At 54.0% G+C, this 25,185-nt stretch overlaps 1 protein-coding gene across 1 annotated transcript in view; it reads right to left on the bottom strand.

Moving 5' to 3' along the window:
• Positions 1 to 326: 326 nt before the first annotated feature.
• LOC133345292 (low-density lipoprotein receptor-related protein 1-like) overlaps positions 327 to 25,185 on the bottom strand; it is a 241,380-nt gene continuing 216,521 nt past the window's right edge. The window contains 27 exon segments of the mRNA XM_061555928.1: positions 327 to 2,480; positions 3,010 to 3,163; positions 3,859 to 3,949; positions 4,587 to 4,660; positions 5,300 to 5,413; positions 6,201 to 6,293; positions 6,614 to 6,654; positions 6,656 to 6,789; positions 7,738 to 7,899; positions 9,741 to 9,914; positions 10,767 to 10,913; positions 11,784 to 11,960; positions 12,162 to 12,278; positions 12,973 to 13,079; positions 13,738 to 13,916; positions 14,818 to 15,077; positions 16,412 to 16,534; positions 17,214 to 17,342; positions 17,903 to 18,049; positions 18,532 to 18,654; positions 18,991 to 19,113; positions 19,443 to 19,572; positions 20,992 to 21,098; positions 22,976 to 23,092; positions 23,338 to 23,463; positions 23,788 to 23,910; positions 24,422 to 24,541. Of these exon segments, the coding sequence (XP_061411912.1) occupies positions 2,337 to 2,480; positions 3,010 to 3,163; positions 3,859 to 3,949; positions 4,587 to 4,660; positions 5,300 to 5,413; positions 6,201 to 6,293; positions 6,614 to 6,654; positions 6,656 to 6,789; positions 7,738 to 7,899; positions 9,741 to 9,914; positions 10,767 to 10,913; positions 11,784 to 11,960; positions 12,162 to 12,278; positions 12,973 to 13,079; positions 13,738 to 13,916; positions 14,818 to 15,077; positions 16,412 to 16,534; positions 17,214 to 17,342; positions 17,903 to 18,049; positions 18,532 to 18,654; positions 18,991 to 19,113; positions 19,443 to 19,572; positions 20,992 to 21,098; positions 22,976 to 23,092; positions 23,338 to 23,463; positions 23,788 to 23,910; positions 24,422 to 24,541 (3,536 nt within the window). The 3' untranslated portion in view covers positions 327 to 2,336.

The following is a 25,185-nucleotide window of genomic DNA, read 5'->3' as shown; positions in this document are numbered from 1 at the left end:
TGTACAGTAAATGACATTCGTCTGAAAACTTTGCTCTAAATCCAAGTGTTCTTAAAACGAACGAGAGCATCATTCATCGCCAGAGAACCCGGAGCCGGAGAGCGCGCACAGCCGCGTCGCCCAGTGCGTTCTTAAAAAAGTAAAAGACTAGTACTACACTATTCTAAAACAAGACTATGCACACTAAACGCCTTTCAGTGACATTGAACAGCAGCACTGCTGTTTGTTCATACAAGCGTTCTGTTTGGTAAAAAAAAAACCCAGCGATAGAATTCGTCACGATCGTCGTCAACCACTTGGAATGATGTTGGTCGAAAACAAAGCTCTGGAATTTGCATGGTTTTTAATTTGCAATTTTACAAATGTAGTAAAAGCACAATTTTCAAAAAGCAATTCACGCATTTAAAACCCAACCTATTGAAACAAGACATCTGTCCATGTTGACTTTGTTAAAACCTTAATCTCAGTAACATTATATATATTGGCGTAAACGATCAAAGCAAAATCGTTAACTTTCCACAGCCAAACGCTGAACTGAAAAGCAATCCAAGACTTGACTCCACAACAGACACCGGAAAATCCCCCTCGCACACCCAGACACAATCGTCATCACTCATGTAGACACAAGGAGTGGCATGGGCCAACAAATAGCCTCACATTCTGAATTCCGGCATGTGCAATACCATTCTGAGATAGGTGCGTTTTAGAATGCAATCTGCCATACATGAATTGCAAAATTTGGAATCTTGATGATTTTCGTGACAGCCGCCATTGTTCTTGCCAACAAGTGACATAATGGCAGCCAAAACGGCAACTTGAATTGGGCCCACAAATTTGCACACACTAACACGCAAAAGACAACGATCATCCTGTAGGGCCTTAACAGGCTGTTGGGGCAAGTGTCTGCTGGCGAGCACCTATGAAGGCCGGCACGGCACAGGAGGGGGTGGGTGGCCAGCACCACCTTTCTCTCCCGAGTATGAGTGTTAACACACTGCACCAGGTACTCATTTGCGGCTAAGTCGACCTAGGTGAGGCCCAGGACCGGTTTAAATAATCGTCACGAGTGTTGACCGTGAGCGGGAGTCAAACTGGGGTCCCCGGGTTCGTAGTGCAGTTCGCTAACCGCTACACTTCTGCTATCGCCACATGCACGCACATTCACTTACCCACACAAACACAAGATACACAGTGCAACGACTCATTCCAATCACTGGCACAACAGTCACACATTTCAACATTTTTGGGATTTAAAATTGATTCCTCTAACAGCGTATACATTATCAGCATTCTGTGATTCCATAATAAAATTACCGAGCAGAAAATCTAGACATGGAATGATTACAAAGGTACACAGCAGCACTTTAAAAATCATTTACAATTATCGTATATAAAACATGTCACATTTCATTGCAAGTATTTACCGTGTAAAATATAACAGTGTCTTGTTAAATCGTTGTTCAAGGTTCAGTCGTCCGGTAGCGATATTACTCTACTGCCCATCCACTGCCAATTCTATTTAATGTCCGTGGCAGCTCTATACATGTTTGCTCGTATTGAATGCTTTTGTTTGAAACCGATTTGTCCACCTGATCGGCAATCGTTTCAAGTGGATTACCTCCAGCTACTCGACTTTTCCACCGCTGGAGTCGGACCTCGATTCACTCAATTGTCTCCACGGCAGGATCCGGCTGCGCCAACGACGGCACATACTTCTCCCTGGCATGTACCTTGATTGGCTGGCCCCCACTGCACTGATAAACTCACTACCCTTGGCAAGCAAAGACAAAGATCCCCCGTATAGCCTTAACATACTGTTGGGGCAAGCGCTGTTAGCGAGCACCTATGAAGGCCGGCACGGCGCACGAAGGGGCTTGGTGGACAGGACCGCGCCCGGCCGCCTTTGTCTCCCCAGTGGCGATGTTTACACATCGCGTCGGGTGCTCATTTGATAACGAGTCGACCTAGAGGAGGCGCACGACCGGTTCGGATGTCGGTTGTGAGCGGGAATCGAACTTGCGTCGCTGGGTTCGTAGGGCAGCGTGCTCACCGCTGCACTACCGTCCCTTGGCGCACACCCACTCCTCCAAGTGCCATTGATTTGGGCCGAAACGGTCATCATCAACGTCTCCTGCAACTCGTGAAGCCAATAAGGCAAACAATCACAGAGAGGTAGTGCCACACCGATGATAAAAAAAACAACAGAGGAACATTTAATCTTTTTTCTGTTTCCATAATACTGTATTCTTATACAAAAGTAGCTCTGGATTTGTACATTTTGTACAGTGCAGTAGAAAACAACGGGGCGTGGCGGGGAGCGGACGGGGGAGTCGGGGCTACGCCACCGGCTCCCGCGGCACTCCCTGCGTGCCGGCCTTGGTGAGGAGCTCCTTCTTCTCGTCCGTGCTGCCCAGCGAGTTCCGACTGCTCGGCCCCTCCAGGTAAAGCGAGGCGTACACCGGGTTCATGAAGTTCGTTGTCTGCAGACAACGGCACACCGACGTCAGAGTGAACGTGAAGAACATTCGGGAATTGAAACATAATTCACCAACGTCTGCCCAACGGCGCCGTTTCTGGACTGAGATCGCCGCAAGATGTGTGCTGTCGGTGCGACCGCACCGTCGTGTGACCCACGCCAGATCCTACAACTGCTGCAGAGTCGACACGTGACCTCTTGAGGTCTCATCCTCTTGGGGTCATCCCCCTTGGTTACCAACCTCTAGGTGCTCAATCCGATGTCCGCGTCATTATTAATTAATCTTGTTCGTGTGTCCCTTCTCTCTTAAATTTTCTTCTTGATAGCGCTTTGACCACACTCCCGCGACATTCCATTACATCGCCACTACGACTGCTCATCGCTATTCCTTCGGTAGTTCTCTCGTAGCGGTACCGCTGCTTCTGATCATGCAGACAGCTCCCGCAGAGAGCCCCGCTGGCCGGGCCCATGCGATCCACGCGCGCCGAGCGAGAGTCGGATACGACTGTCGAGTGGGCGACGTCGCCGCTGACCTTGCTGGGGTCGAGGGTGAAGTTGGTGTTGAGCAGTTCCCCGACGTCCTCCTCCTCCACCTCCGCCTCGCCCTCGTACATGTTGTACGTGGGGTTCCCGATCTCCAGGCTCATGGTGCCGTTGGTCATGCGGCGGTGCTGGAAGGCCTTGGCGCTGTGCCGGAAGCAATGCAGCGCGACCCCGGGTCACAAGCCGTGACCATTTCACGTGTGGCCAACTGTTGGCCTCATTTAAACGACCGCTTGTATGGACACACGGACAGCACAAACCAGAACCTGCACGAAAGGGTTGAAGGTGCACAGTCGTGGCTGCAACGTGAGCGAGAGAGTGAGCGAGAGGTGGGGGTTTACATAAAGCAAAAAAAAGCAAAAAAAAAAATACGAAATGATGAACGAAGCAAAGTGCCGACTACACCGAGCATCTTCTTGTTTCCACTGATCGTAAAAAAAAAAGAGAGAACATTAAAGTGACGAGTGCCTCGGCATTTACTAGAGGCCCCAGCGGGCTGATTTGGAGGCCTTAGAGAAGTGCTGTGTGGGATCGAGGTGTATCCTGGGACTGGTTTTTCACTATGTGGATATGGCCACAGCCATTCTGTCCCAAGGCCCTTTGGAGAGTAACACTAAGTTTTGGTCAGGAACATGGAGCGCCACTCGGTGTTACACGCAATGGGTTAAGGGAGACTGAGGGAGAAATGGAAGGATGCGGTGAGTCTAGATATGAGGATAGTGGATGTGACCAGAGCAGAGGCACGGAATATCATTACGCGGATATAAATAAAATCTGACCAGCCGACCCCACTGCAATAACGAAACTCGTGGCTTAGAAGAATATTGAGCTCCACTCACCGCTTCCCTCGCCTTCTGTAGCAGAGAAACGCCAGGACAGCCACGAGCACCAGTATGAGCAGCACCACGGACACGGCCACGGGCAGCGTCTCTGCATTCGCCATTGACACAGACACGCGACGAAAAGGATTTACGTGGTCCTGAAAGGCGGCATCAATCAGCCCTCCCCACAACCGCACGCCGCACCTGCCCCCCACCGGCAACACATGGGTTGAGCGTGTGACCAGATGTCAAAAAGGTTTTGCGGCATTGCCACGGCACGCGAACTCAACTTTCATCATTGCTGCTCGGATATGGAATGGGTGGGTGCGGCGGTGGCGGTTCAGTTTCAGTTTTCAGTTTTCAGCTTAATTAATTAGATAAAACCCTGTGAGCAATGCGGCTCTAGACTCGGGTGCAACCGCAACAAAACAAAAACATGAACAAGAAACATCTTAAAGTGACTACACGCAACAGAAAAATCCTGGAAAAAAACAGCAAAGCCTTCCAGAAAAAACACCGCGTTTCAACGCTGCGTGCAAAAATCCCAGTGGGATGCAAGTCAAACAATAACAACCATAAGACAATGTAGATTAAAGTTATCAGGCCAACTCTGTACTACAACAAACAAACATGGCCAGACCAAAACGTTCTCAAAATCACCAAAATAAAGCCACACAAACAATGTAACAGCGACGGTGTGGTGAGATGCTGAGACACCGAGAGGGGAGACGCTGGGCGGTACTCACTGCTGCTCTCTTTGCCCGTGGACCTGCCGAGGGCGCTCCGCTCGCACTGGACACCCTCCCAGTTGGCCTGGCACCTGGTGGGGCAAGGAGCAGCACGTGCTGACATGTCGGCGAATGTGTAGCGCCAGCGTCTACTCTGGTTACGCGAGCCCACGGATAACTGAGACGACGCACGGCCCGATCAAGCATGGCCAGCGGTGGGGAGAAATAGATTCATCGCGATGATGAACGTAGCGTAGTCAGTTATGTTACATAAACACAGGTGTCAGTGGAGGGGGTGGGGGGGTGTGTGGGTGGAGGGGGGTGTGTGGGTGGAGGGGGGTGGGGGTGTGTGGGTGGAGGGGGTGGGGTGTATGTGGGTGGAGGGGGTGGGGGGTGTGTGGGTGGAGGGGGTGGGGTGTGTGTGGGTGGAGGGTGTGGGGGGTGTGTGGGTGGAGGGGATGGGGGGGTGTGGGTGGAGGGGGTGGGGGGTGTGGGTGGAAGGTGTGGCAGGTGTGTGGGTGGAGGGGATGGGGGCTGTGTGGGTGGAGGGTGTGGGGGTCTGGGGGTGGAGGGTGTGGGGGTCTGGGGGTGGAGGGTGTGGGGGGTGTGGGTGGAGGATGTGGGGGGTGTGTGGGTGGAGGGTGTGGGGGGTGTGTGGGTGGAGGCACACAGCAGGGCTGGGTAGCAGGGTCATGGCGGTCAGGGCGCTCTCCACAGCACGAGGCACTCACCTGCACATTGGCTCATCGCTGGACTTGAGCTCGCAGAAGCCGCCGTTCTGGCAGTAGAAGTCGCAGGGGTTTACTTTCTCGTCGCAGCGGGGGCCTTTGAAACCCGCATCGCATCTGCCGTTACAGAAAGGTGGAATTTTCAATTGGAAGCAAATGTGGCATCGAGGTGTATCTCCTTCAGTGAGCTCGAAAGGTCAAATGTTTTTTGCATATTCAAAATAGAAATGGGGTGGTGTATGGGGGCTCCTGACATATGTTACATATTCCCAAGAAATTTTCACGATGCTAAACTAAACTACAACTAATTTTACTTGACCAGGTGAGGCCCACTGAGCTACGTAGCTGTTTTTCAGACGCGACCTGCCCACAAACGATAGCTCAACGAAGTGGCTCATCACGCGGAAATGTATCGTAGTCAAATACTCTAAAGGCGTGATGTTGATTCTAAATGTGGAGGGCAAAACTGGAGGACCTGGAGAAAAATCCACTCGACCACGGGGAGAGAGCATGAAAACTCCAAATATACAGCAGGCCTTAGGGTCGGGATCGGACCTACGACCTCCTGCATACCAGACGAGGTAGTTAACATCTCACCACCGTGGCGCCCACTGATTTATAATATAACTGGCTATGTTGAAACAAAGTCAGGATTGTTTTGTGTCACTGTGACTTGTGCATCTTCACAAATAAGTCTGGATTCATTGTATATACCATAAAAAATATATATAAAAAAATCTAGCAATTTAAACTTTGCAAGCAACTTGACAATTTGGCTACTGTACCACGCTGAGTATTGTGCCATAGTCAAGGCTGTCCTTGTATCTGTTTCACATCAACTCGCAAGCCACCCACCCCACCCACCCACACCAGGGGTGAGGCACAAGGTGACCACGTGTCTCACATGCATGTCCGGCTCTTGCTTTCAGGGTCCGTGGAGCAATGGCCATTGTAGTTGCAGAACTTCGGACAGCTGATGCAGTCCAGTCCGGTGCAGCTGAACAACAAATGAGACGAGTCAACGTTTCCAATAACAATCATCCATCACGTGATTCGCAAAGCTTCCCCCTGGGGACAGAGCCCGGCTCGTAAGACGATCGCGGCCACCCCTTCAAAAGCCACGCTCCGTGAACCGAGTCACGTCTGGGAGCGTTCCCCCGAATGCTCAAGGTCACGCGCGTGGTGCGTCGCGCCCCGCGCTTTCCCTTGACCTCCCCGCACACCACGAGGCTCCCTCCTGTGGCCTCGAGTGTCTCGACGTACGTGGGAGAGGTGGGGGAGAGATGTGGGGGGGGGGGGGGGTGCGAGGGTGCTTACTCGCAGAACGCCTCGCCCGTGCGCTCGTCGACCTTGCACATGCTCACGCTGGCAGTGGACGCACGCCCCGATGTCCTCGCAGCGCTCGCCCGTCGCGTAGGAGGGACACTCGCACGCCGGCCTGCCGCCCCTGTGGACGCACTTGCCGCCGTGCAGGCAGAAGCCGTCGCACACGGCTGCCCGGGTGCGTTGCAGCGGGGCGGGGGGGCGGGGGGGGGAGCAGTCGTGAGTGGGTAGGGAAGGGGTGGTTTCGGCACGCGGCAATAAAGAGACGCGTTGAAGGGTGTCGCCGCGGCCGCCACCGGCACGGCTGTTGGTGGCGCACTGACGAGGGAGGGAGGGGAGCGGCGACACGGCGGGCAGCGGCGACACGAAGCCGGCGACCCGGGTTCAATTCGCTCTCACGGTCGACAGCGATTGTTTGAACCGGTCCTGGGCCTCCCCTAGGTCGACTCGGCCTCAATTGAGCACCTGGTGAGGCTGCGTCAACATCGCCACTTGGGAGATAAAGGCGGCCGGGCGTGATGCTGGCCACCCACCCACTCGTGTGCCGTACCGGCCTTCATAGGTGCTCGATGACAGCACTTGCCCCGATAGTCTGTTAAGGCTATACGTGGGATCTTTGTCTTTATTGACGTGGTTGTGGAAGGTGCGCCTGAGGTTGCGTTGCCACACTTGCGTTGGCAGCACAAGGTGTCCTCGTGGTGAAGGGAAACTCTCAAGATGCGTGTGTATGTCTACTGTTATTATTATTACCATTACATTTGTTAAGCCAGAAAAGTCTCCAAAGTACATTTCAGGAGGATCCTACCAAGTTTATTTTGCGGTGGGGCAGGGGGGGACAATTGCTGTGAGTTTCCCATTTAAATAATTTGTGGAAAAAATAAAATCTAATTTGGCAAACTTCATAACCTCGGCACACAATGGTCAACTCGTCTTCGAATAATATAGCTGGCGCGTATCTTATTGGTTATGGTTAACACGTGCTCACAGTATTAACCAGCGCGGCTTGCCAGAATTGAACCGCGAACCTCTGCAACGAGCGGCGAACGTGCAACTGCTGGGCCAAGTCGCCGCCTCTGCGTGTCTGCTTGTTTACAAACAGGAGGTGCGGGCACACTCACTGGCCTGGCACTTCTCTCCCGTGTAGGGAGCCGGGCAGCCGCACGTGGGCTGGTTCCCCAGGTTCACGCTGCACGAGCCACCGTTCAGGCAGTAGCCGTCGCACACCTTCCGCTCGCACTGCGTGCCCGTGAATCCATTCACGCAGCGACACGTTGGCATTCCTGTAAGAGACGAATCGTGCTCGTGAGCACACACACACACGCGCGCACGCACGCGAGCCGTGCATTTGCTTGAAGCCACGTCGTGGTCACTTTGGCACACGGGATAAACCTGGGAGCAGCATCGAGATGCGTGCCAGTGAAAGTCTCATTACGCTGTGCCATCGAGCATTTTATGCGACGCCTGCTCTGGCCTTGGAACACGCGTCAGTAGAGTCCGTCAACACATTTCGCACGGAGTGCTCGTCTTTTTTAGACTGGACCCTGGGGCAAGGTGAACGAGGCTCTCGTGAGATGAGCCGTGACAGATGCCCGTGGATAAGGATCGCGCCGCAGCCAATCAGCCACTGCTCGTCAAGAGTGTCCACTTGCTCAAATCTCTCAGGGTAATCCTCCTCATTGCTTTTTGTGGCCCCGAGCCGGGAGTGAAGACTTCGCATTACTGTGGCAGGCGGATAGACCCTCCACGTCACCGCACGACACTGAGCGCACGTGTGTGCGACGTGCGTTCATAAGGGCGTCAAGGAGCATGAGTCATCACGCCAACTCCTCACGGCGGTTTTTGGCTGGCCATCGAACAAAGGCGGCGGTCACCGCATCGCGCGCTTTCGGATGCGTTTATGCGGCCGTCTGGAACGCTCTTCCTTTCGATAGTAAGAAGCCACCGGAGCTATCAACTTTCCAATGTAGATTGAAAACTCATTTCATTAGAACTGCTTTTTGTGTGTAGTTTGTTGTCCTTCACCTGCACCTCCGATTAAAACGGTTGGCTACGTACGGTGCGAAAGAAGTTCAACATATCTACATACTCACACACACACGCACACAAGTCACACCGAGGTTGACCACACTCTCCGGAACGATGCGGCCAATGCCACACCTGGTCACCTTTGTCTCCCTGCTGCTGATGTGCACACACTCGTTCAAGGTCGAGTCAACGACGACAAAGATCTCCTGCATTGTGCACATGGACTTGGTGCAAGGCACTGTTAGTGAACACCTATTGAAACCTATTGAAACCTCTTCTTGGTTATTTCGGTAAAAGTCACGTAGAAGGGAAATAATAAAGTAATACAAATAAAACATAATAAAATAAAATTCTCACGAGGTTTTGGCCACAACACCAGCAGTGTGTTGTGGCCGAAACGTCGTGAGAATTTGATTTTATTATGTTTTATTTTCATTATTTTATTATTTCCCTTCTACGTGACTTTACCGAAAGAACCAAGAAGATGAATCCCTGCAGTCACGAAAGCTTTAAATCAAAACTATTGAACCCTATTGAAACCTATTGAAACCAGCTCAGTGCATGAGGAGATGGCGTGGCGGGAACCACGCCTGCCTACTTCTGTCTCCTCAGTGCTGACAATTACACATCGTGCCAGTTACTCATTTAAGGCGAAGCTGACCCTGGGGAGGGCCACTCACCACTGATGTCATCCATGGCCGGGAATGGAACTCAAGCTGTAGAGTTCATAGCACAGTGCGCTAATCACTAAGCCACCGATCCCTGATCGCACGCAACAACCGCAGCCGCCCTTCGCCACGATGTGGCGATGACATCACCGCGGCGCTTGTGGCAGGCTAGGTGCTCCTTGAGGCCACCTCAAGTGCCGGAGGCTCGCTGGTAGGAAGTCGCAGAAACCAACCGAGGTTCCACCGATCGACTGAGATGACTGGCAAATGCACCACCTGCGTTCCCGACTGTGCCAACTCACTGCGTTTTATCCGCCCGGCGATTTGCTCATTGTTGTGGGCGTCGCACCTCTGCCCTATGCTGTTGCTGGTTGGCGACTGCCTACAACTGCCCACAAGCACGCACGCACGCACGCACACGTGTGCACCTGAAAGGGAGGCCGTGCAGGTGCCGCCGTTGCGGCAGTACTCCGTGCACTGGTCGTTATTGCAGCGCTCCCCCGTGAACCGCGCCTGGCACTTGCACTTCTCCTGCCGGCGCTCGTTGAGGAAGCAGCTCCCGCCGTTGGCGCACAGCAGGGTGCACTGGCCCTGGATTGGTGCTGCCAAGGGGGCAGGGAGAGACGCACACTCCGTAAAGTTCATGACCCGCTTGCCTTGCTACCCCGCCACGCATCCGCACATCAATAGCAGGCTTCAATATTTGTAGTTTCGAAAAAAAAAATGCGCGTTGGTATGAAACCATGAAAAAAACTATCCGGTAGGTATTATCTCTGCGTGGTGCCACGAGGCTGCTGTGATCCAGCGCTTGAGGGCGCGGTGTGTGGATTGTCGCAGAGAACATCATGCATGAGACTCGCGACCCACTGGGGTGGAGAGGTGGCCAGGAGACGGCAGGACAGCGAGTGGGTGACCGACTTTGTACGGACTGCAAATGGTATTCCCCTGTACGCCGAACACGAAAGTGCATGGTCCTCCTGAACAATGAAGACCGGCAATATTGCAACTCCATAGGTTTGCGCTCCTGAGCTGTGCAGCTCCCCGACGGTGTGTTTGTGTTGGAGCGCGTGTTTTTTGACCGGCACAATGTCCTAAATTTCGTTGCACGTGCCGGTTCCTGAAGAATCTCCCAGCACGCGGAGCAAAAACGACGGACATCACAGCGAAAAACATGCGCGGCACAACCCGGACGCACCATCGGCAGAGCCAGGCATCATCAACGTTTTCTTCTGCAGTGACGCAACAACATCCCGCCGGCTACGGTGAGTTTCCGCTTATCGAGAGCACGTGCGTGGCCTTCCCGTTTCTGCCCGTGGGTTCGCGCCACGGTGGCGGACCGGTAGCGGCGGTTGAGCGTGTTGGCGCGTATTGGCGCATGTTGGCGCATGTTGGCGCGTGTTGGAGCTTGTGTTGCCGCGTGTTGGCACGTGTTGGCCCACGCGGTGGGCACTCACAGTCCGAGTCCGCCGGCGCGGTGGGCGTGGGCATCTTCACGCAGGTGCCGTTCACGAGCGAGCGTCCGTTGGGGCAGCTGCAGGTGGCCCCATTGGGGTTGAGCAGGCAGAGCCGCTCGCACTTCTTCCTCTCGCACGGGTTCGCCACTGCCGATGCAAGCGCAGCAGAGAAACGCGCGTGACTCCGTGCCAGGCCGCAGCATCTCGAAATGAACGTTGACGATGGCGCGGTGCTCATCTCGGTTGGTGGGCCTGAGCCGGCGGTGGAAATTAAATATTCTGACAGCTGGCGCCAGGCTCTCTCAACAATGACCCCAATGCCTTCCCACAGGGTGGTACTCATTGATCCTGGAATAGCGACGGTCCAAGTTGACCCCCAGATTAAGGAATTTGAACTCGCCACCTCTGAATTATGAGTCGAGCATGAGAATAGGTTTTTCCCATTTTTTCTGGCACTCAAAGCGAAGGACCAGACATTTCTGATGAGAAAAGCAAGAGATAATTGTATCCCATTGGACCTGGTTGCAGATTTAAGATCATCGGTTGATTGATATGATGGCTGTGACCTAACTTGCACTTCCTGCAACCGTGCCAGACTGCGGCTGCGAGCATGCAAGGTATGTGTTTGCGAGTGTGCAACTGCACGGTGGCGATCGTGGGTGCGGTGGTTGTGGTCTGGGGAGCAGTCGAGTGGCGGTTAAGCACGCTGCGCTACGAACCCGACGACCCGAGTTCGATTTCCGCTCACGGCCAACACCGGTGACGATTATCTGAACCGGTCCTGGGCCTCCCCTAGGTCGAATCAACATCAATTGAGTACCTAGTGCGGTGTGTATACATTGCCACTGGGGAGACAAAGGCGACCGGGTGTGGTGCTGGCCACCCACCCCCTTGTGTGCCGTGCCGGCCTTCGTAGGTGCTCGCTAACAGCACTTGCCCCAACAGTCTGTTAAGGCTACACGGGGGGATCTTTGTCTTTGGCGGTCGTGGGGTCGTAAAGCTGAGCACGCGCCCCACCCTCTGGCTGCTTGAGCGGGTGGAAGACGAGCGCGTGGGTGGCGTGGCTCAGGCCCATCGTCAGGAACTCCACCGTGCCGTTCCCGAACTTGTGCACGCGGAAGACGCGGCTGTTGGTGAACGTCACGCCGTAGATGTGGTCCTCGAACACGTCGATGGCGAACGGGTGCAGGAGCCCTGCGTCACATTCGCCACAGATCTCTTGGCCGCCCAATGCATCTCCGACGCCCCGGAGCACAAGACGACGTTCCGTATCGACGACACATTTTCTATATTTACGTGATATAACCTCCCCCCAAAAAATTATGAATAACATTGCTCGCGAAAGCCAACGCGTTGAACAGACGTGGGCGCATCCGTTTCGCGGCGCTCGGTCACCTTGCTTGATGCTCACGGCCACCACGCGGTCGGTGCCGTCCAGTCGGATGCTGCTGATGACGGAGAGCTTCGTGTCCGCCCAGTAGAGGCGCTGGTTCATGTAGTCGACGGCCAGTCCTGTGCGCACGGCGAGGAGGTGGGGACAAAGAGCGCACGCGTCTGGCTCCTGCCGCCAGTATTTCAGCAACCGCTACAAACGTTTGTCACTTGAGTTTGTTTAATATGACAGAGGGCAGCGCAGCAAAACTGACTGTGTTGTAACGGATTGCGCTTCGTGTCTTCGACAACCTGCGCAAGACCGGCATGGTGCAGCATGGCTAAGTTACTTTCACCGTGACCCGCGCCGCACGGAGGGATAAACAAAAAGTGCTGCTGCTGGAACACGATGAAGCGAAAGATTTTAAGGATCGAGCACTTTTTGTTAGGATTTTCTTTTTATGACCTCAAATGGTGCTCCTCTCCTCATGTGAAGACGACCTCCTAAACTCGTGACTCATCTCTCAAGGGTCCCAACGCCTGCCAGCAGCACGTACGTTTTTTTCCCAGGGGGGAGGCTTGGGGGGGTGGGCAGGCATGTAGATCACAGAGCGCACGAGCACAGCGCTGCTCCGCGAACATTTATAGCGCAATTTTGCCGAGACGCAAACCTGCAACCCCCCCCACTAGCACCTGCCGCTGGCAGCTCGTCACACGGAACGCTCGCACGACCGCCACTTCGACGTTCGCGGAAGCTCGAGGTGTCAACCGCCCCTGCCCCCCCCCCCCCCGCGTGTGCCGCTGTTGCGCGCCGCCGGCGAGCCCGGCTCCTCACCCGTTGGCCACTGCACTCGGTCCTCCACGAAGTTGCGCCGTCGTGTGCCGTCCATGGAGGCCTGCTCGATTTTGGCGTTGTTCCCCCAGTCCGACCAGTACATCTTCCTGCCATCGACAAAAACAGCGCGTTTTTAGCATTGCTGCTTGTCTAAATCTTTGTGTTTAGTTTGTTGTCCTTCCCCCACACCTCCGATTAGCACGTACGGTGCGAAAAAAGTAAAATATGCATACATAAATCATGTAAATGACATTGAATTATTACAGGAGCCTGCAAATAAACTATACCATCCACGAATAATACTGTGAGGAGTGTCCACTAAGTGCATGCGTGTGGGTGGGCAGGTGCCTATTTCTGCACGCTTCTCTCTGCATTGTGAAGGCGTACGTCTACGTTTATTCTGTTTGCTTGTGCCTGTGAGGTTGTGTGTTTTATGCTCTTAATTGTGCATGCTTGCGTGTGTGTCCGCTCGCTTGTGTCGGCACGAATGTCTGCGCGAGCGTACTCGTCCGCCTGCGTGTATATGTATGCACATATGTTGAACATCTTTCGCACCGTACGTAGCCAGCCGTGCTAATCGAAGGTGCGGGGGAAGGAATACAAACTAAACACAACAGTTACGCGCGCGTGCGGGCTCGCGTTTGCGTGTGCACACGCCTGCGTGTGTGCGTGCGTGCGCTCGCCTCGCCGGGCGCGTTCGTGTCGTGTGCGCGCACGCATCGTGGTGCACGTGCGTGCGTGCGTGCGAGCGAGCGACTCTCCTACCCGCGCACGGGGTCGAGCGCGATGGCATGCGGATCGTCGATCATGCCGGAGACGAGCGTCTTGCGGTTCTGCCCGCTCAGCTGCGCCACCTCGACGACGTCCCGCCCCGAGTCCGTCCAGTACAGGTTCCCCGCCACCCAGTCGACGGCCACGCCGCTCGGAGTCCTCAGCCCCGGGATCTGCGCCACGTGTGGTGGAGGGTGCGTGAGAGTCTGTCCGAGCGTCTCGCTACCCACGTGGTGTTGGGATGGCGCACGTCTCTCGAGTGGCCGACCTGGGCCAGCGGTGAAAATTACACGTTTCCTGAAGCAGCGGCCAGTATTTGTTCACCACGTAAGGTACATCATCAAAAGATCCCTGACGCCTGCAGTGGTGATCTTTCGTAAAGCCTCACCACATTAGCTGCCGCCTGCCGGGATTGAACTACGGAGACCCCGAGATTGCCGAGAGACGATCATTCGCCGTTCGGCCACGTAAGACGGATAACTGGGGACATTGGGCATTGCTGGCCTTCAACCGCTACAGCTGCGTGTTACGGCAGGCCATGCGGGGGAGCCGAGGCGGCGATTGGCCGGCCTCGGCATACCGAATCGAGATGCGCACGGCCTTCTCTGCTGCGGGGGCATGGACTGTTGTGAGTGACCGCCTGGGGTGGCAGGCACCGTGACCCTTTGTCCGTCAAGCGCAAGGGCAGCATTAGCAGTGGGAGCGGTCGCTTGGCCCAGCGGCAGCACGTTCGACGCTTGATACCGAACTTCGTGGGCTGACCTGGTTAATACTTCTCGTTTATTAACCACAAAAGATGCAACGGGTACTTCACGGTGGATGTTAAAGATGCCGTGATGCCATTCGACGAAGAGGGGGGCGGCCATTGTGTGCGGGTGTCGTGGTCCAAATTTAATAAATCATTCGCAAACCACTTAATTTGGTAACTCGTAGCGAATGAAGCTTCCTAACTGCTTAAACTTAGCGGGGCCCCTTCCTGACAAAGAGTCTCGCGAGGCTTTCCTGCGTCAGCAAGCAGAACAACAACAATAACAACAACAGTCTGTTGGCACCGACGGCCCCGACCGCACGTGCCTCGAGCCTCACGACGGCGGCCGTGTCGTCCCGCACGGAGCGTGGCCGGCCCGCGTCGGGGTGCAGCTCCATCGAGGAGATGCTGCCCAGGTGCCAGTTGGTCCAGAAGAGGCGGGCGGTGCGCACGTGCACGCCCATGGAGTGGACGCGCACCGAGTCGTCGCCCAGCAGCACCTGGGTGTAGCGCGCGTGGGCTTGCTGCGGCGACAGGCCGCGGACCTGGTTGTTGTCGGCCACGTAGATCATCGTGCGTTCCGAGTCTCCGAGACACACGCGGCGGCGGCGGCGGAGGGAGACGCACAGGTGTTAACGAGGCGCTTAAGGATGACGCGTCGATTCAACGGCTAAACTCCATTCTTTACCGGAGATCTGTGAAGGAGAGCTTTACAGCTCACCTGATTTCCTCCAGTATAGATAAACACTCTGATTCTTACAGTCACGGGACGGGCAAATTCATCGATTATAAATTCGACTGGTGTGAAGGGTAGAGGGGCATCCCTGCAAATGTTGGCTCAAGCCATTGCTGGCGGATGTGCATTCCACTCGAGCGAGAATCTAACAGAGACCCTCCATTGAGTGTTTGGCCCAACCCGTCCACACTGGCCAGATGTCTTGGCGAGCAGCGACAGATACGCTGTATGTAATTGGTTCAGGGATACCTTGCACTCACTTGAAGTGCTGCATGCACTACAAAGCCAACTAATCATAATAATCGATTGTTGAATTTAATTATCACCCTAAATCATGACAATTCAGTGAATTGTGGTGATTGCAAGCACGTGCCAAAATCTCGGCATGCAGGAGGAAGTCGGGATTTTTTTTCTGTCATGGTCAAAATAATACATATTTGGAAGTGCCCTAGCAACCTCCATGATTACAGAAAACTACACTTTTTAACACTCTGGGAAACGTTGCATTACACGGAGCTGTTTCATTGAATTAAAAGCGTGGCGCATTTTACACGCAGCCAGGGATCAAATCATGAATCGTCACCAATCCTGAACCGATACAAAAACCAGTTGCACCACGGGAGCTTGTTTTTTTGTTACAGCTTCGAGCCCCAAATCAGACCCCCGAGGGGAGTTTCTCCGAACCCCCTGGAGATCATCATCATCATCATCGCATTATCATCGCATCATCAACACGTCATCATCATTGCGTCATCATCATCATTGCGTCATCATCATCGCATCATCATCGCGCCATTATCATTGCGTCATCATCATTGTGTCATCATCATCGCGTCATCATCATCGCGTCATCATCATCGCGTCATCATCATCGCGTCATCATCGCGTTATCATCATCGCGTCATCAACGCGTCATCAACATCATCGCGTCATCAACATTGCGTCATCATCATCGCGTCATCAACATCATCGCGTCATCAACATTGCGTCATCATCATCGCGTCATCAACATCATCGCGTCATCATCATTGCGTCATCATCATCGCGTCATCATCACACCGCCGCATCGCATTGGTCGATGCACGACGGGGGCGCCACAGAGACGAGAGCTCAGCTCGGGGTGGGGGAGGAACCCAGGAGGCCCATTTTTTTTTTGCGTGAGCGCGGCGAGCGCCGCTTCATACCATTGGCTTTGCAGCTGTGGTGGTGGACCTTGACGAAGTTTTCCGCGCAGCTGCACACGTGCGAGCCTTTGGTGTTGTTGCAGACTTGCGAGCAGGTGCCAAAGTGCAGGCATTCGTCGACGTCTGCGTGGAGGGAAACGCGAGACCGGGGGGGAGGCGCGGCGATGAGCGCTGTGGTCACGTGATGCCATCACGGTGACGCCGGACCTGACGTTAAAGTAACGATCGTCGCCGTTTTTGCCCGCGAGGAAAAGCGTCGGCCGAAGTGCGCGTCAGCGGTTGTGGGTACGTCACTCCACCTCGGAATCCCTTCGCAGCGTCTCATTTCCCAAGCCCTCATCACTTTGCTCAATTCACAAAACGTGTCAACGTTCACATGCCCGACACCGTTTAACATTGCTGCTTGGTGCTGGCCGCTTGATGTTTTTGGGTCTTTGGCCCTGTGCTTTATAACTGTATCCAGAAAGTTACGCCGTGAACAATATGATGATTCACCAATTCATTTCTAAAATGTTGGTTTGCAGCAGTGTGTCTTCAATAGCTTGGAAATTATTAAGTACAGTGATTTATACGCAGCAGCATACGATATTTATTCATTCTTCAATATGTTATTACTATATTCAAGACAAATAAGACAAACACACAACACACACAACTTAACGAAAAACATTAAAATCAAACCCGATGATTCCTCTTTGAAATTCAATGAGGCAATGGCACCCATCATTGAGGGCTTGTGGGCCACGTGGCAATGCAGTGGTGGTGAGGTGATTAGGAGTATGAGGAGTATGAGGCGAGGCACCTTCGCAGGAGGAGGTGCTCGCATTCCACTGGAAGCCCGGTCGGCAGCTGCAGTAGTAACCCTGGAGGGTGTCGTGGCAGGACGCCTCGAAGCCGCACGCATTGCTCAGACACTCGTTCACCCTCGGGTCTGTCGGGCGAAGGGGGGGGAGTTCACGCGGTTGGACCACGGCCATGACGGCACGGACAGCCGCACGCATTGCTCAGACACTCGTTCACCCTCGGGTCTGTCGGGCGAAGGGGGGGGGGGAGTCATCTTCTTGGTTCTTTCGGTAAAGTCACGTAGAATGGAAATAATAAAATAATGAAAATAAAACATAATAAAATAATTATGTTTTATTTTTATTATTTTTATTTTAATAATAAAAATAAAACATAATAAAATAATTATGTTTTATTTTTATTATGCTTTATTTTTATTATTTTATTATTTCCATTCTACGTGACTTTACCGAAAGAACCAAGAAGATGAATCCCTGCAGTCACGAAAGCTTTAAATCAAAAGGGGGGGGGGGAGTTCACGCGGTTGGACCATGTCCACGACGGCACGGACAGCCGCAGCGCGCGAACGCCATTTCCTTTAAGACGAATGCATGGACAACGACTCGCGCCTTCCCGTCTTGTCTTTCTCGCACGCACACGTGCACGCACACCCGCACGCACGGACGCGCTGGCGGCTCCGATGCGCACCTCCTCCGCAGGCCACCTCGTCGGAGCCTCCGTCCCCGCAGTCGTCGTGGTGGTTGCAGAGCAGACGGACGTCGATGCACTTCCTCTCCAGGCTGTCGCACTTGAACTCCTCGGCCGTGCAGGCCCGAGCTCCGTGGGCTGGCTCGTCTGCGGCCGGCGGACGTCGCAAAAACCACGCCGAGTCACAAAACAAACCGAGTCTAGTAGCAAGCGAGAGCATCACGTGATCGACAGCAGTGAGTTCATAATATAAGGTTTTGGGTCAGATCGCGTTATTTATAAATGTGTCGTAACCCTCCACCACCCGACATGGCCAAACAGTAAAAAATGTGTCACTTTTTTCAAAGGACAAAATAATTCACTTTTTTAGCCCACCGGTGTGTTGAAGAGATAATCAACAGCATTTAAAAATTTGAGTACGACGTTTCGCTGATAATTACAATCAGCTTCATCGGGCAAGAATGGTGAAGCTCTCCTGTTGCTTCCGGTCTTAAATAAAGCAGCAGCAGGGTGACGTCATCGGTTGCAATGTTCGGTGATCGCCGGGAAAGCCCGGGTATATCGCCGGTCGGTGACGTCGTCGTGCTCGGGCGCCATAGCCGGCGGTCATGGCCATCGCGGTTTCTTACCACAGTGTTCCTCGTCAGAGTGGTCCCCGCAGTTGTTGATGCCGTCACAGACCCGGTCAAGGCTCACGCAGACCCTGTCGTTGCGGCAACGAAACTGCCTCCTGGGAGGGCACTGGAACGCTCCTGGCACGGACACAGAGGGAAGAAGCTGGCTGCTCTGGACAAGCGTCGTCGCCACGAACACGAAATCCAGCGAGTTTCCTGGCAGGCATCCACGGACATCCTAAGTAACAACTTGTGGCACAATGGTGCCCGGACAAAGCCAACAAGATTTGGGAATTGACCGGAATGTACGATTGCTGCGGCGACATTGGATTGACCAACGCCGTTTAGCACTTGCTGCGACTGGCGATGACCGTTTGAATCCGCGTGAGCAGGGCAAAAGCGGCCCCACACTTTTTTTTTACGGCTTACACGAGAGCCAGGGCAGGCGGGCGTGGGGCGCGCAGAAGGACTCACGGCAGTGGTCGGCATCCTCGTCCGAATTGTCGCCGCAATCGTCTTCCCCGTCGCACCTCCACGAGAGCGGCTTGCACAGCGTGCTGTTGCACTGGAACTCGTCCTTGGGGCACAGGCGCACGGCTGCTGGCGCCAGGGCCGGGGGTGGGGGGGAGGGGATGAGGGGATGCAATACCAGCGCATTAGCAACGATGCGTCCCCATGCTTAGCACCCGGAGCAACCCGCACGCTGTTGGGGAGTAATTTATTTCTGGGTATAAGCTATCTTTCCACAGGAAGGAACTGGCCATCCCAAGAAGAGTGAGCGGAGTATGCATGTTGAAATTATTTCGCACAATACGTAGTCGACCGTGCTGAACGCAAGTGCGGGGGAAGGAGTGAAGGAGTGATAGTGCAGCGGTTACCGCGCTGGGCCGGCGTGACCTGAGTTTGATTCCCAAGCGTGCACCCACCGGATCCGCAGTTTGCCTCGTCGCTGCGATCCAAGCAGTCCGCGTCGTTGTCACAGCGCCAGCGCTGGGGGATGCAGTGCCCGTTCTGGCACTGGAATTGGTCTTGCTCACAGTGGAGCGAGCAATCCTTCTGCACGGGGGGACGGGGGGGGGGTGGCAAGGTGGTGCAGCGTAAACACCCGTCTCTCAAGCGAGTGGTGGGCCCTGTCCGTGGGGAGTTTGGATGTCTCCCCCCCGTTCCGCATTGAGTTTCCTCCAGGTGCTCCCAGCCACCGCCTGCCATTGGTGTTGGCCAAAGACCCCAACGTGGAAATCTCCCGGAAGAAAAAGATAGTCTTTGGAATCGGCGTGGCTTCCTGGGTGGGTAAGTGAATAATAATGTGAATAATAATCATCGCCATTAATATTACGCGCGGGAGCTCGAAGCAAACCAACACAAAGCAACACACGGAACCGCCATCTCCTGGTCATCTCATGGCCAGGAGGTTACGAGGATCATGCACATCATGAAATGTGTGCGGATCGACTGCCCCGACCTCTAAAGCGGTGGACGATACCCGGTAAGGGGTACAGCTTGCACTCTGCACCGAGCTCTTGGGATTTGTAAATATGTCGAGAGAATTACGAAGAAATGTTATTTTAAATAAAATTAACACGTAGGCTTTAGCGACCGATATTATCAATAATAAAGGATTTTTTGGGTTAGATCGCGTAAATATAAACTCTTTAAAATCATCCCAAGAACAAAACCATCAGCCCAAAAAGGACACCGGGAAAATGTTGCATTCTGGTCAAATGAATGAATGAAGATGGCGCTCACGTATTTGGAGTCATTGGGAACACATGTGGTGACACGAGGCATTACGATTCCACCAACATGTCTCACTGTTGGTGAATCTAGCCGGGTGACACGGTAGCAATGTGCATGAGCCATCATTTCAAGAAATGCGAACTGAAATCCCTGGTGATGGAGAAACTTTGAATTGACGCTCCTCTGTGGTTGACAAAAATAGTATCGCTCTGTGTCAAGTCAACATGTATGTATGTTGAACTTCTTTCACCCCATACGTCGCCAACCATGCTAATCAGAGGTGTGGATGATGGTGGTCGTGATGATGATTGTAATGATAACGGTGATGATGGCAGTGATGGTGGTAGTGATGGTGGTGGGGAGCGGTAGTGTAGCGGTTAGCGCGCTGCGCTACAAACTTGGCGACCCGGGTTTGATTCCCGATCAAGACCAATGACGATTATTTGAACCTGTCCTGGGCCTCCCCTAGGCCGACTCAGCCTCAAATAAGTACCTGGTGTGATGTGTAAACATTGCCACTGGGGAGACAAAGGCGGCCGGGCGTGGTGTTGGCCACCCACCCCCTCGTGTGCTGTGCCTGCCTTCATAGGTGCTCGCTAACAGCACTTGCCCCAACAGTCCGTTTAGATGGATCTTCTTTGTTTGGCGGTGTTGGTGCTGATGGTGACGACGATGACGACGGCGGCGGCGGTGATGGAGGATGTACAAGAGGTGCTGCAACATGGTGGAAGCGCTCACCTCGTCAGAGCCGTCCATGCAGTCGCGGTCACCGTCGCACCTCCAGCGGCCAGCAATGCAGCGTCCATTGGCGCAAGCGAACTCGCTCTCCGAGCAGGGCCGGGCCGCTAGGACACAGCGGACACACGCGGCCGTCACGCCCAGCCACATACACACGCACACGCACGCACACACATGCGCACACACACACGCACACACACACACAAAGACAAGAATACCCCCGTAAGTAGACTCTCACAAACTGTTGAATAAAGTACTTTGAAAAAGCATCGATGACGGCCAACACGGCACACGCCATAGCCACGGCCAGCTGTGTTCGTCACCCCAGTGGCGATGTTTACACACCACAAGGCTGAGTCGACCTAGGGGCGGCTCAGGACCGGTTCACATAATCACCACTGGTGTTGGCCGTGAGCGGGAATTGAACTCGGGTCGCCGGGTTCGTTGCGCAGCGTAGCGCTAATGACTGCTCCGCCGCTCCGCACAGACATACACACACATTCAATTGACACACACAAAAACCCAACCATCACAGAGACACCCGACTATGATACGCTCGTGCATTCACACAATCACAGCCAGCACGAGTGCTCAGACATCCAATCAACAAACACACCCAGCTGTCGCACAGAAACTCAACCATTGTCAAGGCACACACACACACAAACAATCAATGCACACACACACATACACACATGCCCAGCTGTCAGATGCAAAGTTAACCATTACATTACTATCTTTTTTTATTTTATCAGATAAGGCCCACTGAGCTATATAGCTCGTTTTCAGAAGTGACCTGGCCACAGATGATAGGTCACCAAAGTGGCTTGCAATGTGTTAATACATAGCAGCCAAACACTCTGAATGCACATTATTTCTAAATGTGGAGGAGAAAACTGGACGATACAGAGAAAAATCGACGCCACCACCGTGAGAACATGCAAACTCCAAATATACAGCAGCAGGCGTCAGGGTTGGGATCGAAACCACGACCTCCTGTATACCAGGCAAGGTAGTTAACATCTCCTAGCCACAGTGATGATGAGAAGAGAGACACACAAATTCCAAATATACAGCAGCAGGCGTCAGGGTTGGTGATCAAACCCACGACCTCCTGTATACCAGGCGAGGTAGTTAACATCTATCCACCGTGATGATGATAAGAGAGACACGCAAACTCCAAATATACAGCAGCAGGCGTCAGGGGTTGGTGATCGAACCCACGACCTCCTGTATACCAGGCGAGGTAGTTAACATCTCGCCAAAGACAACAGCCAAAGGCCCCTTGAACGGTGCACGAGGAGGTGATGTGACCGGCACAATGCCCAGCCTCCCCACTGCTGAAACGATGCCAGGTACTCTTCAAAGCTGAGTTGACCTCGGGGAAGTCCAGAACCAATTACTGTTATGAGTCACCATTAATGTTAGCCAAGGCTGGTCCCATCGGGTTCGCGGTGCGGTGTTCCAATCACTCTGCCACCACCCCCCCCCCCAAACGCACACTTCCATACGCGCACACATTCAACGATCTCACACACAATATATACTTCTTGTTTATAAAACCACACCAGCACCGCCATCTGTTTGTAAACCATAGCCAATGCAGTCCCATTAAATTAATTAGAATTTGTCACACACACACAAAACCCACGGCCTGCTGCCCTCACCGCTTGCTCAGACCTGGGAACCATCTCATCAACAAATTAAAAAGCTGGAACAATGCTGCAGTGGCTCATTAGAGCCTCATCTAAAAGTATCTGCATGATGGGACCATTAACATTGCGGTCCGACTGCCAACGCGCGGAGAGGCCTCCTTGCGCTTGTGGGAAGTACGGCGAAATGGTGGACAGCGTGGTGACGAGTTGAAACCCCAGCAGGGAACTCCTGCCGAGCCTTCAACAGAGCTCCCTGCTGAGCCGTCGACAGGGCTCCCCCGGGTTTGAGTCAGCCGGAGGTGGCAGGAGAGAGGCGACGCCGTACGTACTGCATCCCTCCTCGTCGGAGTTGTCTCCGCAGTCGTTGTCGTAGTCGCAGTGCCACCGCCCGGGGATGCAGCGGTTGTTCTTGCAGCGGAACTGGTAAGGCTCGCACGTCTTGTCCTCTGCGAAGTCGAGCGAAAGCAAAACTCCGGTCGGAATGACTCACGGCCCAGAGACAACGCCCGAATCGCCGTCGCAAGAATGAAATGATCAGCGGGCGCCGGAAGTTGGCGACCGTTTGGGACGGAGCACGGATTTTGCCGTGCGGCAGTGTCCACGGCCCTCTGGTTAGCACGCTTGGCTACTCACAGTGCAAAGGAAGTTCAAGTTCGAAGGGGTTCAAAGTTCAACAGAGGGAGCCGCTCACCGCACTCGTCCCTGGGCTCATCGGAGCCGTCCCCACAGTCGTCGTCCCCGTCGCACTTCCACCGGTCGGGGATGCAGCGGCCCGTACCCTTGCAGCGGAACTCATCGCCGCCGCACATCGTCTGGGCTGTGGGGCACAGTGCGCGGGGTGGTGGTACAGGGCGTGTTAGGCGGTGGTGCCGGACACACGAGGTGTTAGCGATGCAGGGGTGCATGTCACGCGTGGCCGAGTGAGTAGGGAGGGGGGCGTCAGTGGGAATGAATGGGCGACGCACTCTGGGAGTGTTGGTGCGGCGCGTGCTGTGCGGGATACGGAGGGCGACGGCGCAGGATGAATGTCACATGGTGCAGGGAGTGTAGGCAGGGTGATGTGGGGTCACTGGCAATGAATGGCTGGGGGCCTCTGGTGGTGGTGGTGGAATGAGCTTGTTCGTGTGCGGGGTGCGCTCACTGCAGTTGGCCGGCTCGTCGGAGCCGTCTCCGCAGTCGTCATCGCGGTCGCAGACCCAGACGCGCGGGACGCAGCGCCGGCTCGTGAGGCACTGGAAGTGGCTCGGAGCGCACGTTGTCACCGCTGCGGCCGCACGCACACACGCACGCACACAAGCACACACACACGCACGCATGCACGCACGGACAAGACAAAGATCCACCGAATAGCCTGTAACAGATTGCTGGGGCGAGTGCTGTTAGCCAGCACGGCACCAAACACCCGGTGGCAGGTGGCCAACATCACGCCCGGCCGCCTTTGTCTCCCCAGCGGTCATATTTACACACCCGGACCAGGTACTAAATTTGAGGATGAGTCGACCTAGGGGAGACCTATGACCGGTTCAGATAATCGTTACCGGTGTTGGCCGTGAGCAGGAATCGAACCCGGGTTGGCGGGTTCATAGGGAAGCGCGCGCTAACCGCTACACTGCACGCACACGCGCACACGAATTCACAGCTGACTGCTCGCAGCCACTGGGTCTGCCCACGGTGAAGTACTGGATGAGGGGGAGGGTGCAGGAAAGAAGCCGCGGAGGTGAGGGCAAAGAGCGCGGTCTCGGCGAGAGTGGCGGAGAGGGGCGGCGGTAACGCACGGCAGCCCTTCTCATCCTCGCCGTCGCCACAGTTGTCGTGGCTGTTGCAGCGCAGGATGCCCGGGATGCAGCGGTTCGTGGCGTGGCACTTGAACTGGCCGAGCAGGCACACGTGGATGTCTGCACGCACGCACGTACGCACGCATGTCGACGCACACGTGGGAACGTCGTCGTCGTCGTCGTCACTATCATTACAGAGACGTGTGTGTAAGAGTTGCTGTTAATGTTCATTGCATACGTTCTGTATTTTATAAACTTTACTTTCAGCATATCGCGACATTATTAGAATTTACAGCAATTAAAATTTTCTGGGGGCACTAGGCTCTTCAAGTGAAGTTCTGCTTCATTATTGCTGCGGCTTACCGATGCGTCGTGAGGGTGTCACCTTGGTCTGTTCATTACATTTTAAAACTGAGAGCCAGTTTTAATGTCCGCGCATTTTGCCAAAATTTTAAGTGGACTGCATTTGGACACGGTTCAACACACTATGGCGCACTGGAGACGGGGCTGTGGATCGTGCGAAGGTTATGATGTGTCTACAATCTCCCGCACTGGAGGATTGTGAAGTGGCCTTCGTACACAAGTGTTTATTTTTCTTGCGTGCCTTTTTTTCTTCTTCTTCAAATGCATCTCCTTACCTCCCACAGATTAAAATAAAAACAGTACTAACCGACGACTTGACCCAAGTATCCCGATGTGGGATACTTACCTCCATGTCTTTAAACTTGTTGAGGACTTTTGTTCTTGATAAAAAAAAATTATCA

The sequence above is a fragment of the Lethenteron reissneri genome, chromosome 21, assembly GCF_015708825.2.
Source record: "Lethenteron reissneri isolate LAM-NWPU_2019-01 chromosome 21, ASM1570882v1, whole genome shotgun sequence".
Lineage (NCBI taxonomy): Eukaryota > Metazoa > Chordata > Hyperoartia > Petromyzontiformes > Petromyzontidae > Lethenteron > Lethenteron reissneri.
Note: the sequence above shows the minus strand (reverse complement) of the source record. Positions and strands in the feature narration are given on the sequence as shown.